Genomic DNA, 17,041 nt, shown 5'->3' on the forward strand with positions numbered 1-17,041 from the left:
TGGAAATCTAAAACTTTGGCTAAATTTCCAGATTTTTTCCCCAAGCTTTCCACAGTACTAGCTGTTCAAAACCCAGTAAAGTTTCTATATAGTTCTGATTGGAATTATTTTCCTTGAACATCTGTAATAAATTTTGCTATCTTCTCCCAGATAATACCTTTAGGTCCACAGCATCTTAAGTTATGATATTTTGCCTCTTAAGTAAATTATGAAGACACTTTCATGTTTAACAATTGAAGCTGTGCAGTAATGACTGAATTTTTTCTCTTCTGTTTTTGTCAGATGTTTTATAAGTGAGACCATAAATCTAAGTTGCAACATGTCTGCATTAATTATGTTTTTTTTTTAAATAATGTTTTATTGGAGAAGGAAATGGCAACCCACTCCAGTGTTCTTGCCTGGAGAATCCCAGGGACAGGGTAGCCTGGTGGGCTGCTGTCTATGGGGTCACATATAGTTGGACCCAACTGAAGCGACTTAGCAGCAGCGGCAGTCCTTAACAACATAGCAGATGGTGTTAACAATTTGAAGTGTATTTTAAAATATTTCTTATTTGAGCAATTAAAACTCTTAGATAAAATGTTTAGAACATCACTTGCAAAAAATCATGTTTTCATTTCAGAAATGAAAATCATTTATTTTATATTAATTCTGAGGCAATATCAAAAGATGTTTCAGGACGTTTTTAAGAAACATTTCAAGCTATAGTTTATTATCATGTTCTTCCACAGTTTTAGAATATGAACACTTAGAGCATTTAAAAGGAATGTTAAGAAGCTTATCAACATTTTGCTAACACTCATTCTGGGTGTTTTTTCTCCCTCCAATTCACAACTGTAAACTCAAACACAATAACTTCACAGAAAGGTATAAATGTTACATATGTATAGTTTGATAAATTTCCATAAACTGAACACACACACACATGATTAGCACCCAAATAAAGAAAGAGATCATAGAACATACCAGCATCCCAAAAGTCTCAATTCCCGTACCTTCTTTCAGTTACTTCCTTCCCACTTAAGAGTAACCAACATCCTGTTTTTGTACTTCATATAAATAGAATCACAAAGTATGTATTCTTTTGTGTCTGGTTTCTTTTGTTAAGCATTATCTCTACATGGTTATACATCTTCCAATATTATTGTATTCTATTGTGTGACAACACCATAATTTGTCTATCTGGGTTGTTTCCAAGTTTGGATATTAGTAATGGCACTGCTGTGGACACTCATTGCTCAGACCAATATGGTAGGTACTAGCCAAATGTAGCTCTCTAAGTCAGCTCCTCAGTTGCACCAACCACATTCAAGTGGTCAGTAGCTACATGGCTAGCAGCTACTGTATGGATAGCACAGAATAGAGCACTTGCATCACTGAAGCAAGTTCCATTGCATAGTGCTGAATCCACAAGCTGGTGAACATATGAAATCGCTGGGTCAAAAGCTATGCGTATATTCCACATTAACAGAAGATAGCATCAAATAGTTTTAGAGTGTCCATTACTACTTTGTTGTAAGCCCTTCTATTTTAAAATATTAAAACACTATATTTACTTTTCACCTAATAATCATAATACACTAAATAGGAAAACCACGACAGCCAGTGTTAGAACATGGAATGATTCACAGGTAATGAACAAGGCAGGAACATTATTTACCATAACACAGTTCAAGTTAACAGATGTTGCAAATGTTTCTCAGATGTCATTACAACAAAAGGTCCATTATCAATGGCTGTCAAAAAAGAACTAATGGACTTATATCTATTAATTTTAGTGCTATTGCAGTTACAGTAAAATGATCTACCACTGGTACAAATTTCAGTATTTTAACGGAGACAGCCATGCTGGTGTCTATCAGCTAAACAACAGACCTCCTCATGATCCCAACCAATTAACCACAGATATTACCAATCTTCTCAAGTTCTGGCAAATGGAGGCCAATGTTGTTTAAACTGTATTTAACCACGAATGAATTTGTGCACCTGTACATATATATATTGGTCTTTATCATTTCTCCCCTCTTGAGTTGCTCATTTACATTCCTTATCCATTTTAAACTACCAATTTATAAATTCTTTTACTATTATACATTATATACTATGATTGCCCATGTATGTCCTTTGCCCATTGAAAGTTACTAATTTCCAAATGTTATTTTTATATTAAGGAAATTAACCCTCTGTACACAGAAGTCTTAAAAATATTTTCCTCCAAGTGGTAGTTTATCTTTTTCCTATAAAATTGTTTTAAATGCTAGGTAGTCAAGTTTCTTAACTTTTTTTAGATTTTGTGTTTTATGTCATGTTTGAAAGCCTTATCTTCTCAAATAGTGTATGAAAAGTCAATTTTTCTCCTGCCTATTTAAAAAAATACTTGATATATCTGTAACTTACATACTCCAGCATAAGTAGTAGAACCATCCTTGCATTTTTTAAAGTGGCCTATAATGTTTTTGTTAGACACTGCTAGTTACCTACCTGGCACCCGTTCTTCCTTACTAACAGATGTGACTTTGTTTAGGGCAGTAAACGTGCCCAGCTTAAAATACTTTCCCAGACTCTCTTACAGCAAGGGGTAGCCAAGTGTTTCTGTTCTCTGCTGAGATATAAGAGAAGTCACTGAATGTGGCTTCCAGAGAGATCTTTAAAGGCAACTTTGACTGACATGCTCCATTTGGCCTCTTAACCTTCCCTTTCTTCCTGATTGGAATCTAGATGTACTACGTAGAAGTGAAAGCTATCTTGAGACAACATGGATGAAAGCCACCAACCAAAAAAATAGTAGAGTACAAAGATAAAAGGAACCTGAGTCCCTGGCGACATTAAGTTGCTGTTAGTCCTAGATACACCCTTGGATTGCTTATGTGAGAAAAATAAACTCTTTGTTTACTGAAGGATCATAGGGTACAAACATCCAGTATGACCATACTGATCATAGGATTATTTCTTGCAAACAAGTACATTTCTATCTGAGGCATTATCTCATGTACACCAATTTGGCATGTGACTTTTATCTCATACTTTCTATATATAATCAAGTATATTTCTGGAAACCCTCGTTTCATTGATCTAAATAAATTCAGTTTAATAGCTTTTATTGAACACGGGACAATTTTATATGCTTTATATTAACTAGCTCACTTAAGCCTCACAATAGCCCTTTGAACTTTCACTATTTAATATTAATGTGTAGTACTTATAAACCTAATGCTAATGGTAGATTTTTTTTAAATGAAATGGAAAAAAGATCAACAAGGAAAGAGAAAGGTGTTTCAATTATCTATATGATGGACTGCAGCAGAAGGCAATCATTTATGTTGCCCTCCATCTGGCAACACTGGTGTTCCACACTGTAATGCAAAGAGCAGTAGACTGATGGTCTGAAGACATAAGCTCTTATTCCAATTCTGTTGGTCAACAGTGTTTGACAACCCTTCCTTAGACTTTAGTTTCCTCATCTGTACAATGAAGTATGATCACACTCAGTAGATGATCTCTAAAGTTTTCCCTAACTTTAATAATCTATGAAAAACTAATAATTAAGCTATTGGTTTTGAAATTCACTGGATTCAAATTTGAATTTGGGATTCAATGACCAGGCTCCTGTATTCATTCAACAAAAGTACTGGGAATACATTAACAAACATGTCAGAAAATGTCCCTGCCCCAGTGGAGCTTACATTATAGTGGAAGAATTTAATAAAAGAAATCTAGACACTTACCAAGTAGCAGTACTACAAATGAAACAAGCAATGATGTAATCAAGATTTAACTGGGGCATACAGCTGGAGAGTTATAAGATTCAGGGAAGATTCCTCTAAAGTATGGTTATGAAGTCTGTATAACATGAATATAGTTATGGCATAATACATGAAAAAGAGTAAAATGTGAAGTGGCAATTTAACTATGTTAAAACAATTACAAAAATTAAGGATGCCCTGTAACACACATACAGAAAAGCACATAAACCATACAGCTTAATTATTAAGTCCTCCTTAAGATTCTTTCCAAATACAATTCTTCTCCCTCCTCAATAAGGGTAAAGCATTAAAATATTTTGGTGGTCACTTTCTTGCACATGGCTCTAATTATTTTCATTGCATAAAATCCCACTGTATACTTGTACCTATTTTATGTTGATGGACATTGCTATGTCCAATTTTTTGCTATTACGAATCATGTTACTATGTTCTTGTTTTTTGTGGCATACGTACATGCATTTCTGTTGGGGATATATCGAGAGTAGGACTACAGACCTTGGCCTTGGTATTAAAAACACCATTGTATCTAATCAAAAGCTCTTGACAAGTACTAACTTCCGCCAAATGAGCTTTCATTTCCTTCTACTCAAATGCTATTCCCTCTGTCTGTAATAGTCTTCCCTTCCTTCTTTGCTTAGTTAACTTTTACTTACCCAAGGATTTCAACTTAAACATCATTGCCTCCGGAAGGCTTTTCTTGTCTAATTCCTCTGTCATATATACTGTCTTGTTACCACAGGCCCCTCTTTGTTCATTTGTTGCACTGTTTTTACAATTTGTTAATCATTTTATCTCTCAAAAATACTGGCTCATTAAGGTGCATATGTGGTCTCTGTTGCACATCATTTATTCCTAAACCTAGGTAGAACCTGGCACATAGAAAGGGGTCAATAAACACTTGATGGATATCTGCTCTCTCCTCACATTCACGGTACCCAATTCAAATGCCATTTCTTCTGAATGTTTCTTTCTTGAAGCTACAACCAGTACCATTCTTTGAAAATAAATCTGTATTAGGCAAAAGTTTCCTAGGTCTCATTTAGCAAAAAAGATTGAGTATGAAGCACTTAGCATGTAGGCCCATCATCAACAACAAAAATATTTTCACTGCTGTCTAGGGCGACGCTACAGTTATCAGAGTGTAATTTAGCATAAGGATTACAAAACATATGGGTTGTTTCATTATCAAATGCTGCACACAATTTAAGTGATATTTACACAGCAACTGATTTTCAAAGAAGTAGAAAGAATCACCATAAAATCAAGAAAAATGTAGAGTTTCAATCATTTATCACTGAGCATTTATGAATAGCAGCAATCTTTTATACCAGCTTCTCCTCTTTATTACCAGATGACAAATTTCTCCCATAATCAGTCATTCATTATAATTTCATTTGATCCTGTCTAAATACTTTGGTAAGCTGTTTTTACTTGTTTGGTTTTTAATAAAAATTGCTCAGTGGTAACTATTATAGAAAAACTCGTGCCTCCATTCTTGATAAATCAAATTTACTTATATTCCAAGTATTAATTTAACAAGCTTATTACAGGTAGGAGAGCGTACTTTCCCTGCCCCATAAGCATTAATAATCTTTATATACTCTAATTACAAGTTAAATTCAAAATATTTCATTAAAATGTTTTCCATATTAATATCTAACTTAAATCTCAGTGACAGTATTAGTATATCGCTGAACTGTTCAGAAAGGATGTTTAAAGAATTTTTTCCAAGCATTTGCAAGTTGTAAACTAAACACCTTCAAAGTAAAAACTTATAGATATCTTGTTGAAAATCAGAAAAGTTGAAACCAGGGTAATCATTCCAATACAGAATGTAAAATAGGGAGTTATTTTACTAATGCCATCTTAATCATTCTGACATTCTTTCCCTAAATTAACCTCCAAAGTGTAACATCAGCATATCGAAAGAATTCAAAAGAGCAACCTAACCCTGTAAAGTGTCTGACTCTTTGCAAGTCCATGGACAGTAGCCTGCCAGGCTCCATGGTCCACGAATACTCCAGGCAAGAATACTGGATGGGTAGCCATTCCCTCCTCCAGGGGATCTTCCCAACCCAGGGATCAGTCACAAGTCTGCGGCACTACAGACAGATTCTTTACCAAAGGCAAGCTCCAACCTAACCCTAAGCTTTGTGTTTAATAATATACACTTTGCACAGGGAATATTCTCTTAACCATTTCTCTTTAGACAACTATATCCACTAAGACATAGCAGAACCTAAAACTGTCATAAAGTATATTGAAAGTCTGTTATAAAGAAAATGTATTTCACAAACAGAACTGTCTTCAGAAACTATAATGATTTCTAGTGAAAAGATGTAAGAATGTCTAGTACTGACTAATGTCAAAAATCGTATTTTGGAATTTATTTAAAAAGTGACAGTAGATTCTCAAACATACAAACTACTGTCGGATTGTACAAAGCAGGAACTTGTAATTCTGTTTCTAAAGGGAAATTACCATGTGGTGCTAGGTAAAGCCCAAGATGTAATACAAGGGTTCAATTAAAGAAACTTTTTATGGAAGAGGATAATAAGATACTTATTTTATGTGACTAAAGTACCAGAGAAAAGAGTATCTGAGGATGCTTTTTAGCTCTATTAAGACTTATTTCAGACTGCCATGAATTGTATTAACTCAAGCCTAAATCCTCTAATAGGGCCTTTTAAACACTCTGAGACACTCTACAGTTCGCCATGATGTGTGTTGTTCTCCTTTGCGGCAAAGAACAAAACAAGAAACCCAACTTGTATATTAATATATATATAAAACAAAGTAAGACATTTTAACAAAAATTATCAAACGTGTCACAATTTCCTAAAACTTAACACTAGCTAAAATATGTATTACTGAAAAGGTAAAAGATAAATAACAATCATCTTAAAATATTCAGTTTGTTGAATATGAAAAATATTATTTTTATTAGTTTGTAGGATTATTTTATTCAATGTTTTATTACATCAGAGTTTTTTAAATGAACTAAATTTTAAACAATATGTAAACAAAAATATCTACCTAACATTTTAAGTCAATGTAAATTTTCACTAATTTAGAAATATTAATATATTAATATTTAGGGAATTTTTGGAAATAGATTATATTATATATAAAATTGCCTTACAGACCTTAGAAATTAGCAAGTTTAGTAATGGTTCATAAAACTTTATAAATCTTCCTAGACTATATTTAATATAAACAAAATTATATGTCGATTTTTATTTATAATCAAAATTTCAATTATTTTATAATCAATTTAAAACAAATAAATGTCTCTAATTCTTTTTTTTTTGAGGATTAACAGTGATCAGGATTACTATGACTGGAAACACTTTAAACATGTATACACACATACAACTAGGAGAGATTATCTGGGTAATTCTGTTTTAAAAATACTAATGAACTAATAATTAGGTTGGAAATCATTATTTTAAATCAATATAACACAAAATATTTTTATATATAAATTCAAGCAGAGGACATTATGGTCAACTTACCATTATTAGCTGTAACAGTACTGTATCTTGGACACATTTACAAATCATGTTTCAAACTGACAATCTGTTTTAAGTGCTTTGCTCATTAGCCCATGAAGACAGTGGCTGAGCTTGAAACATTATGAAACATTATAAATTGTTTTTATATATACCTTAAACTGGACTAGTCCCAAGATCAAATGCTATTATTTTTAAATACCTTTTTGGAACACAAGTACTTCATTTTATCTTACATCAATAATAAACAAGATTCATACAAGTGAACTTTTCATTCACATCTTAAAGAAATGATAGCTTAAAAAAAAATTTAAACCACCTTTGGATGGAGTTGGTCCTAAAATCACTTGACTTACTGCTTAGTAAAATTCTACTGCCTGATATGGACTCCCAAGCTTTTGGGGGAAGAGTCCAGAGTCAGCGCTATGAACATCAAATATAATTATCAACCAAAACAAAGTATTGCTCTCAGAAACCCCTACAAACATTTACTTTGTAGTTACTGCTTCTATAACTACAGATCCTTCCTTACTATTCCAAATTATTTTAAGTTTTAGAAGTTTTATCCCTCTGTTGCTTCTAGTCTGTTTTTCTAAGCTTGTTTAAATAATCAGCATCATGTAACTTTCCCACATTATTCTGGCCCAAAGATAGCTCTATACTTCTCACTTCTGCAGCTTAAAGTTTTTGGGTTTTGTTCTTTTTTCTGTTTTAGGGGGAGGGGAGAAAAGAATGAGAGATGGGCTTGATATCTTGTTAATTTGTAGGCTTATTTCAGAGTTGCTGGATATTTCCTGACACATTAGGTTGCTCAAGGAATATATCCCAAGAGGTGGCCACATTATCATATTGAAGACAGCAGTTAATTTTTCCAGCTGAGACCAGAAAGGACAATATAATAATTTGCTAATAGTTCTTAGGCATTTGGTATTTTATGGATATTAAATATTTCACCTACTTTACAAACTAATATTAATTAAAGGTACATCTAAAGTCTATGAAATTATTTGCATAAAATTTCACTAGCTGGAATTTCTTATTATCTCTCTTAGCAAATATTGTATGTTTGCTAAAGAGTACCTGATACTTGTTAAAATATCAGGTAATACAAGACAAGGTGTTATAAAACAAAACACACAGCTGGGAAGCATTTTATTTTTTTTCTACTTCATATAACATTGCTCGGGACCACAAGACTCTAAAGGTCTCTTTTCAGCAACTTTTACGGCTTAGAAGTGCCACTTAAAAATATTTACTGATACTATAAATAATATTATTTTTCTACATACTGACAGTTTTAATAAATGCCATATCCATCAAATGCCATAAGCAGAAACTTTAAATCAGATGTTTAGACATTCAAAAGTGTTTGTAAAAAAAAGCACACCCAAACAAACCAAATCTACATCAGCAACTGTTATAATTAGTTTTAGTTGTTATTATTAAGAATTCTGATGTATGGCAGAAACCAGCACAATATTGTAAAGCAAATATCTTGCAATAAAAAAGTAAAAAAAAAAAAAAAAAGAATTCTTAACAAGGACATATTGCCAGAAGCATGTACAAGACTTTAAAAATTATATATAATTTAAGAGCAAATTTAATTCATAAATAAAAAGATTAAAGGCCAAATTAAAGAAAGTGTAAGCATCGGATTTAAAATATCTTAATTTTTAGGCTATTCAGAAATATATTTTGTGAATAAGAATTACTTCATAAATATATATGTATAAATATAAATATATATCTACAAGATCTGCAATGCAGGAGAAAACTTGTTAAAGGAAAAAATTGCACTTTTAGATGATCAAAATGTTATTATATTTACCCTTCAAGTGAAATATAATTACCATTCCAGGTGCTTTTGGCACAGATTTTTAGGTGAATATTGACACAATCTTAAAAACACAATCTTTTATATTTTATTCACTGGAATATGAAGAATCAAACAGAATTCAGAATTCTGACCAAAAATATTCAGATAACTGCAATTGCTTAATTAAATACAAAAAAAAATTGTTTTAAAAAGACCTGAAACTGCCTTTACATCTGAACATGTAAAATTTTACCGTCAACAGGGTTTTTTAATATCCTCAAGCAAGAATTTCCAGCCTACACAGAAATGTAACAGTGTCTTTTTCTACTTATATATGACTTAGATCACACCCCAGTATATAAGGACAAAAAATAAATGTATAATAAAAAGATTGGATAAATCAGGAGAGGCTTTTTGGTCTTGAATTCTTCACCCACTAACAATGAAGCAGCACTGTAGGCAGCCCAAAACACACCAAAGAGCTTAAAAAAAAAAAAAAGACAAAAGGCAGCATATTAGCAAGTCAATTAACATTTTGAGTATCATAGAGTAAAAATTACATTTGCAGTATTTTTTTTAAAACAACCCTGGCAACCAATTAGAGAAAAAGCAAAACTTATTGAGAATGTTGACACCTTATTAAGAATATTCATCCCTGCTCTATTCCTTGACATCTGGAAATGACTTAGGTTTTTTTTTTTTGTTTTTTTTTTAGCATTCTACTTGATTTATTTTTGTTTAAAATTCTGTATTGTTCTACTTAACAAATTAAGGCATTTCCAGAGACTAAAGCTTGGTCTTCCTTTGTCTTCTTCGTTTTCCTTTTTCTTAGTAGCTACTATTGGTTCATTCTTAGTAAGCTTTTGAAATGTTTAAATAGCATGCTGATAATCAGTTGAGAAGCAGGGCAAGACCTAAAATTTGAAGTTTTTGCCAATTTCTGTGTTGTAAATATTTCCACCATTGCCTCTTTCAGGTTACCAACATGACATGCAGCAAAGGGAAGAGGAGAGCACTGCAGATAAGCTCCAGCCCACCACTGCGGGGGTTTGACTTAGGTTTTACGTTATCAAACTTGTCTAATTATAAGAATCACCTGGGGTGACTATTAGCTTCCTGGGATTCATTCTAGTTCTACTGAATCAGAATCTCTAACGGAAGAAGGGTCTAATTATCAGTCATTTTAACAACTGTCCTGGATGATTTAAGACAAGGCAACTTTTGGAAAAACTATTACTGGGACCAGATGCTGAAAGATATTTGTTTCCTAGGAAAACTAACTGATTCTGTAGAAAATATTCTTTTCTTCCAAGAGGTAGAAAAACAGATTAAGTGAAAATTTCACACAATTTTCCCAGGACTAGGTAGAAATATAGTGTTATAAGGGAAGGAGGAAAAATGTAACATTTTGGTTTACAGTATTCTGACTATGCACCTACTTAATTTTAAATTATATCCACTAGAAATTTATGTAATACTTCTTTATGTAGTCACTGAAGGCATTTTACAGAATAAAATGAGAGAATAACTTTAAGGATAGAAATCAGGGAAATTATGATAGAACACTTGGCACAGAGCAGGGTTTCTCAATCTTGCACTAATCAAATTTCTGGGCTGGATGACTGCTGTGGGAAGCTGTGCTGTGCGCTGTAGGGTGTTTGGCAGCACCCCTGGCTTCTAGCCACTCTATGCTAGTGCCACCCCACCCCTCCCGTCCGCGACACTCAAAAATGTCTCTAGACATTGCCGAACGTCCCTGGGGGGCAAAACTGCCATCAGCTGAGAACCACTGATACAGAGGTAAAAATTAAACACTGGCAGATTGACTGAAAATTATTTGAGATGACCCAGTTTTCTACTGCACTTTTAAAACTAAATGCCAACAAAAAATACAAGATATTTTAATCTTGTATAGAGAAATAAATAAAATTATAATCAAATTCCATTTGTACATGATGATTAAATGTTTGTTGTGAATAAATGGTTAAGACTGGTAAAATTACAGAGATTTAATGTTTAAAAAAAACTAGTGCTTGTAAACTGCATTCCAATGCTACAGTTAAAGGATAAGAGTTCTCATTATTTATTTCATTCTTTCATTATTCTTTCATTATTTCTCAACAGACTTTGGACTAAAACAAGAAACATGCAAAACAGATCGCTACACAAAGATGATTTAAGTGATTAGGGAAAGAAATGTGGCAAAGAAATATCTAAAGTTCACAAATTTTTTATCCTAAAATTTTAATGATTTTATAAAAAAAGACTTCTATTTTATAATAACACATTCACTTGTTGTATAAAGAATATTAAAGACCAATTTTCAGTTGAACTCAATGACTAAAAATAACCAGAGGACACAGTTTTAGCAGTTTTGGGAATAGGCTCAGAAGCATTCAAACAATCTTTAACCCAAGTAAAACAACACACAGGCAGTGATCCTGAATGACTTAGTGAAGTGGTATGTTCACTAAGACTAAATAATTAAATGCCAGCGTGGGTGGGGCTAGCTTCTGCACTGCAAGACTTTCAACCTAAGCACTAATAATGATATTTTTTAAAAAATTAGGATTAGAGGAATGAAAGCGTTTCTTGGTTTCTAGAGTGTTCCAACAGTTGAAACATACAAAGATGTTCTCAAAATATTTAATATTTATAATAATAACAGCTACTGCTTGAGTGCCTACTGTGTGTCAAGCACTATATTAGTCATTATTCTTCAAAATCTTCATAACAAATCCAAAAAAGTAGTTGCTAAGTTTACTGTAAGAGGAGAGTAAGAAAAGATAGCTCCCCAAGGCAGACAACAAGAGGCAAAACCAGGATTTGCATTCAGGAATTTAGAATTCAGTTCTAAAATCCAACTCTTCTCAATATCCAAGGCTTATAATGTCAGTGTTAGCCTGGAGTTACTCAATGCTAAAAGGAATAATTTCTTTTACACTGGAATTAGTAATAAACTTTAAGTGAAACCGAAAGTCATAAAGTAACTCTACTTAAGTTAGTCTACTTAAATACTCTAGTATTTAAATACTCTAATATGGAGACTACATAATGGTAGTATTGAAAGCAGTGGTCTTAAGAAGTTCTATTTTCCATAAAGAAAAAAATTACATTCACTGTGTAATATACATACATGTGTGAAAGTAGTCATTTATTTTTTCCAAAGTGGTTCAAAATTAATAAATACCAAAATTTGCTATATCACTATTCATTAATAGTGTTTAATATTATCAGTAAATGTTTAAAGTGGGTACATTGTTAATAAGTTTAACACAGCATAAAGAAGTCCTGATTTCTGCAACAGAGAAAAGTCAGTTTATTAGAACTACGTATATCTTACTTGACCACTAATTTACTATTCAAATAGGAGTTAACAATTATTAAATAAACATCCAGTGGAATTTCAAATAAATATAATAAATTCATCTTATAAGCATAGAAAGAAATGTTTAACATTAAATAAAAAATTTTGAGTGCAATATCCTGAGGCCAGATTTGCTCTTTGTTCTTTATTCCACCCTAGATATACATTATAACTTCTGGCAATTAAAAGGGGAAAATATTTGGTAAAATCAGTGAGTAAGGTCACTGTTTCAAAATACTACTAACTGCTTGATATAAACTGTTATAGATTATAAGATTCTTTAGCCATAAAACTAGTATGGTCAGCTCTTATTACCTGTGAGTTCTGCATCTATGGATTCAAACAACTGTGGACTAAAAATATTTGGGGAAAAAAAAAATTTCAGAAAGTTTCAAAAAGCCAAACCTGGGTATGCTGGATTACAGACAACAATTTATATTGTATTAAGTATCATAAGTAATCTGGAGATGATTTAAAAAAGTAGATGAAGGATTTGCATAGGTTAAATGTAAATACTACATAATTTTATACTGGGGAGTTGAACACCTGAAGATTTTTGTGTCTGTGGTGGTGGTGGGGGGCAATCCTAGAACCAATCTCCCATGGATATGCAAGGGCAATTGTAGACTTTCCTGACTGGAAAACAGTAAACTACTTTTTATAACACACACTACTTACTTTTATAAGTGTAGACACGACTTCAAATGATCCAACCACCAAAAGTATAGGGGCTATTACAATGAGAGGAAGTAATGAATATCCTATAACTCCAAGAACTTGGCCATATGCAACCTGTGAATTTTCAAAATTTTAAATAAATATCATAGAAATCAAGTTACTTATTTTAACCACTATTAAACATCAATATATACTTTGTTGTACTTGCATAAGCATGAGAATTAAGAAAATCATAAAAGTATCATGTAGTAGTAGTAATACTATCCCCATTATGAAGAAACTGATTCTCAGAGAAACAAAGGTCTTTGTTCAGGAAAGACAGCTAGCTAGTTAAGAGTTCAAAATAAGATACAAGATCTAGGTCTTTTGACTTCCTCAAACAGTCTTTTTTTTTTTTTTTTCAATTTATTTACTTTTTAGTTGAAGGATAATTGCTTTACAGAATTTTGTTGTTTTCTGTCAAACCTCAACATGAATCAGCCATAGGTATACATATGTCCTGTCCTGAACTTCCCTCCCACCTCCCTCCCTATCCCACCCCTCTAGGTTAATACAGAGACCCTGTTTGAGTCAACAACAATCTTAAATTACCCAAACAATTAGTGATACCTGTCTTCATATAAAAATTGTATGAGATTTTGTCTAGAATATAAAAAATAATACACAAACAAATGTCATTTTAAGTCCCTGTTAAAATTATTTTAAATTTCCATAAGCAGAGTAAAAAAGTTACACAGATAAATGTTACTCTAAACTTATTCAAGAGTTGTAGATTAAGATGGTGAACTGAACACATATCTAATACCATTCCTTCTTGAAACTCCACTAAAAGGGAAGAAAAAATAGAAACTTCTTTTTGTAAGAGGCATAAACAAGAGGCAAGAAGATGGAACAACAGCAAGTTAATTTTGGAAACTGCAAAGTAGTAGAACAAGAGCTAAGAATCAGATTTGGAGACTTTTCCCCCAAGTGTGAGAAAAAGGCTCAAGAGTTTGACATTTAGCATTTAGTGTTCATAGAGTAAGCCTAATATGAGTCAGCACCAGTATAACTTTGCCTGGCTTCCCTTCTGCTTTACTCTCTCCACAAACAGATAAATCCCAGAGTGCTACAATTCCTAGGTTTACAGTAATTCATAAACTCTAAGTTAATGGGGCAGTGATTCTCAAGGTGTGGCCCATGGTATTCTGGGGATCCAGGACACTCTTCTAAAAGACTGGACATCAAAACTATTTTCTATAATAGTGATAAAGCATTATTTGCCTTTTTAAATTAGGTTGATATTGATACTAATAGAACAAAAGCAATGGGTAAAACATCATGCTGCTTTATTATGCCAATATGATATGAACTGTACTAATAGTAACTATGTTCTTTACTACCATACACAGAAAAGAAAGGAAAAAACCCTCCTGTTTCACTTAAAAATGTCCTTAACGAAACAGTTAAAATGACTGATTTTATTAAGCCTCAACCTTTGAATATGCCTTTTTAATATTCTGTGTAACAAAATGCAAAGTACACAGAAAGCACTTCTTCTACCTTGATTCAATGGTTATCCCAAGGAAAGCACGTGTACAACTGCTTAAGTGAAGAGCTGAATTAGATGCTTTTATCCATGGAACACCATTCTTACGTGAAAGAACAAATGAAAAACTATAATTATTCAGAGTTAGGTACTGATAGGCAACATGACTGAAACTGAATGAAACAAGCCTGTTGCTTCAAGAAAAACAACTCACAGTATTTTTTTCAAATTACTAAATGCTATCTCTCAAGCAAAAAGTAGAATTTTGGTAAACTTACATCCAACACTGTAATCTTGACATTTTCTGCTGATAGGTGATCTTAGTGAATGTGGTTTTCTGATATCATAGAATAAAACGTGTCAACATTTGGAAGTTCTGCAAACCTCAGTGAACTAGTGTTCTTTAGATGACCATGCATGGGTTAAAAAGATCCATTCAAAATGAATTTCAATGAAACAATATAAAAAGTTCACTAATATGGTTTGAGATTCCTCGCAAAAAAACTTTAAGAAACTATTTCCTGTTGAGGGCACCCAAAGCTGGTGCTCTGGGAATACCCAGAGGAACAGGGTTGGGAGGGAGGTGGGGGGGTGTGTTTAGGATGGGAGGGACACATGTAGAACTGTGGCTGATTCATGTTAATGTATAGCAAAAACTATCGCAATACTATAAAGTAACTATCCTCCAATTAAAATTAATTAATTGAAAAAAGTGATAGTATAGGTCAGACAACATGTCTGATTTTTGGCAAATTATAAATATTAACAAGAGACAAAAAAAAAAAACTATTATCTCTTGAGTGTTAATGTAGTATCAGAATAGAATAGACATTATCATCCAAAAAAAAGTGTTAAAATATCCCTCCTTTTCAAATTATATACCTGTATGAGGACTTATTTTTTATATATACTTTATCCAAAGCGATATATCCTGTAACAATTGAATGTAGAAAGCAGGTATCAGGATCCAGATTCCACTAATCCAGATACTAAAACTACTAGCAAGAATGTATAACAATGCATTTTCCTCAATTTGTTTTAAAAAGTTTTCTTTAAAATGCATTATTTATGTTAAAATGCATTTGATTTGCTTTTAGTTTTAAATGAATAAACACATATTAAAATTTTTTTATTTTTAATTTCTAACATGGTAATTTTGTTTGCTTTAACTTTTTTGGTCACAAAATGAGGCATGTTTATTCCCTGACCAGGGACTGAACTCACACCCCCTGCACTGGAAGTGTGGCATCTTAACCACTGGAACACCAGGGAAGTCCCCATGATAAATACTGGTAAATACAACCTACATTAAGCTCTATGGTTCATTTCAGTTCAGTCACTCAGTCATGTCCGACTCTGCGACGACATGGACTGCAGCACGGAAGGCCTCCCTGTCCATTACCAACTCTCAGAGCTTACCCAAATTCATGTCCATTGAGTTGGTGATGCCATCCAATCATCTCATCCTCTGTCGTCCCATTCTCCTCCAGCCTTCAATCTTTCAAAGCATCAGGGTCTTTTCAAATGAGTCCGCTCTTTGTATCAGGTGCCCAAGGTACTGGACTTTCAGCTTCAACATCAGTCCTTCCAATGAATATTCACGACTGATTTCCTTTAGGATGGACTGGTTGGATCTCCTTGCAGTCCAAGGGACTCTCAAGAGTTTTCTCCAACACCACAGTTCAAAAGCATCAATTCTTTGGCACTCACCTTTCTTTATAGTCCAATTCTCATATCCATACATGACCACTGGAAAAACCATAGCCTTGACTAGACGGACCTTTGCTGGCAAAGTAACGGCTCTGCTTTTTAATATGCTGTCTGCTGCTGCTGCTGCTGCTACTAAGTCACTTCAGTCGTGTCCGACTCTGTGGGACCCCACAGACCGCAGACCACCAGGCTCCCCTATCCCTGGGATTCTCCAGGCAAGAATACTGGAGTGGGTTGCTATTTCCTTCTCCAATGCATGAAAATGAAAAGTGAAAGGAAGTCACTCAGTCGTGTCTGACTCTTAGCGACCCCATGGACTGTGGCCCATCAAGCTCCTGAATCCATGGGATTTTCCAGGCAAGAGTGCTGGAGGGGTGCCATTGCCTTCTCCAATATCCTGTCTAGGTTGGTCAAAACTTTCCTTCCAAGGAGTAAGCTTTTAATTTCATGGCTGCAGTCACCATCTGCAGTAGTTATTTTGGAGCCCAAAACAGGGAAGTCTGCCACTGTTTCCCCATCTATTTGCCATGAAGTGATGGAACCAGATGCCATGATCTTCGTTTTCTGAATGTTGAGTTTTAAGCCAACTTTTTCACTCTCCTCTTTCACTTTCATCAAGAGGCTCTTTAGTTCCTATTCGCTTTCTGCCATAAGGGTGGGTTCATC

The 17,041-nt window shown here is 33.4% G+C and overlaps 1 protein-coding gene and 1 long non-coding RNA gene across 3 annotated transcripts in view; one reads left to right on the forward strand and one right to left on the reverse strand.

Annotated features, from left to right (window-relative positions):
- LOC147363537 (uncharacterized) overlaps positions 1–17,041 on the forward strand; it is a 38,169-nt gene that overhangs the window by 15,107 nt on the left and 6,021 nt on the right. The window contains exon 3 of one of the 2 annotated variants that reach the window (XR_015137260.1): positions 10,069–10,880. The exons of the other annotated variant lie outside the window; for it this stretch is intronic. This is a non-coding gene — a long non-coding RNA (uncharacterized LOC147363537). Of the gene's footprint in view, positions 1–10,068; positions 10,881–17,041 lie in introns of those variants that run through there. 2 annotated transcript variants of the gene reach the window in all.
- The window catches only part of YIPF4 (Yip1 domain family member 4), a 33,545-nt gene continuing 25,679 nt past the window's right edge, over positions 9,176–17,041 (reverse strand). Inside the window, exons 5-6 of the mRNA XM_086327531.1 lie at positions 13,138–13,251; positions 9,176–9,574 (exon numbers count right to left, since the gene is read on the reverse strand). Of these exons, the coding sequence (XP_086183657.1) occupies positions 9,437–9,574; positions 13,138–13,251 (252 nt within the window). The 3' untranslated portion in view covers positions 9,176–9,436. The remainder of the gene's footprint in view (positions 9,575–13,137; positions 13,252–17,041) is intronic.

This window comes from Bos grunniens, chromosome 11 (genome assembly GCF_055505025.1).
Source record: "Bos grunniens cultivar Pamir isolate PY7600 chromosome 11, Bosgru_T2T1.0, whole genome shotgun sequence".
In the NCBI taxonomy this organism is placed as follows: Eukaryota; Metazoa; Chordata; class Mammalia; order Artiodactyla; family Bovidae; genus Bos; species Bos grunniens.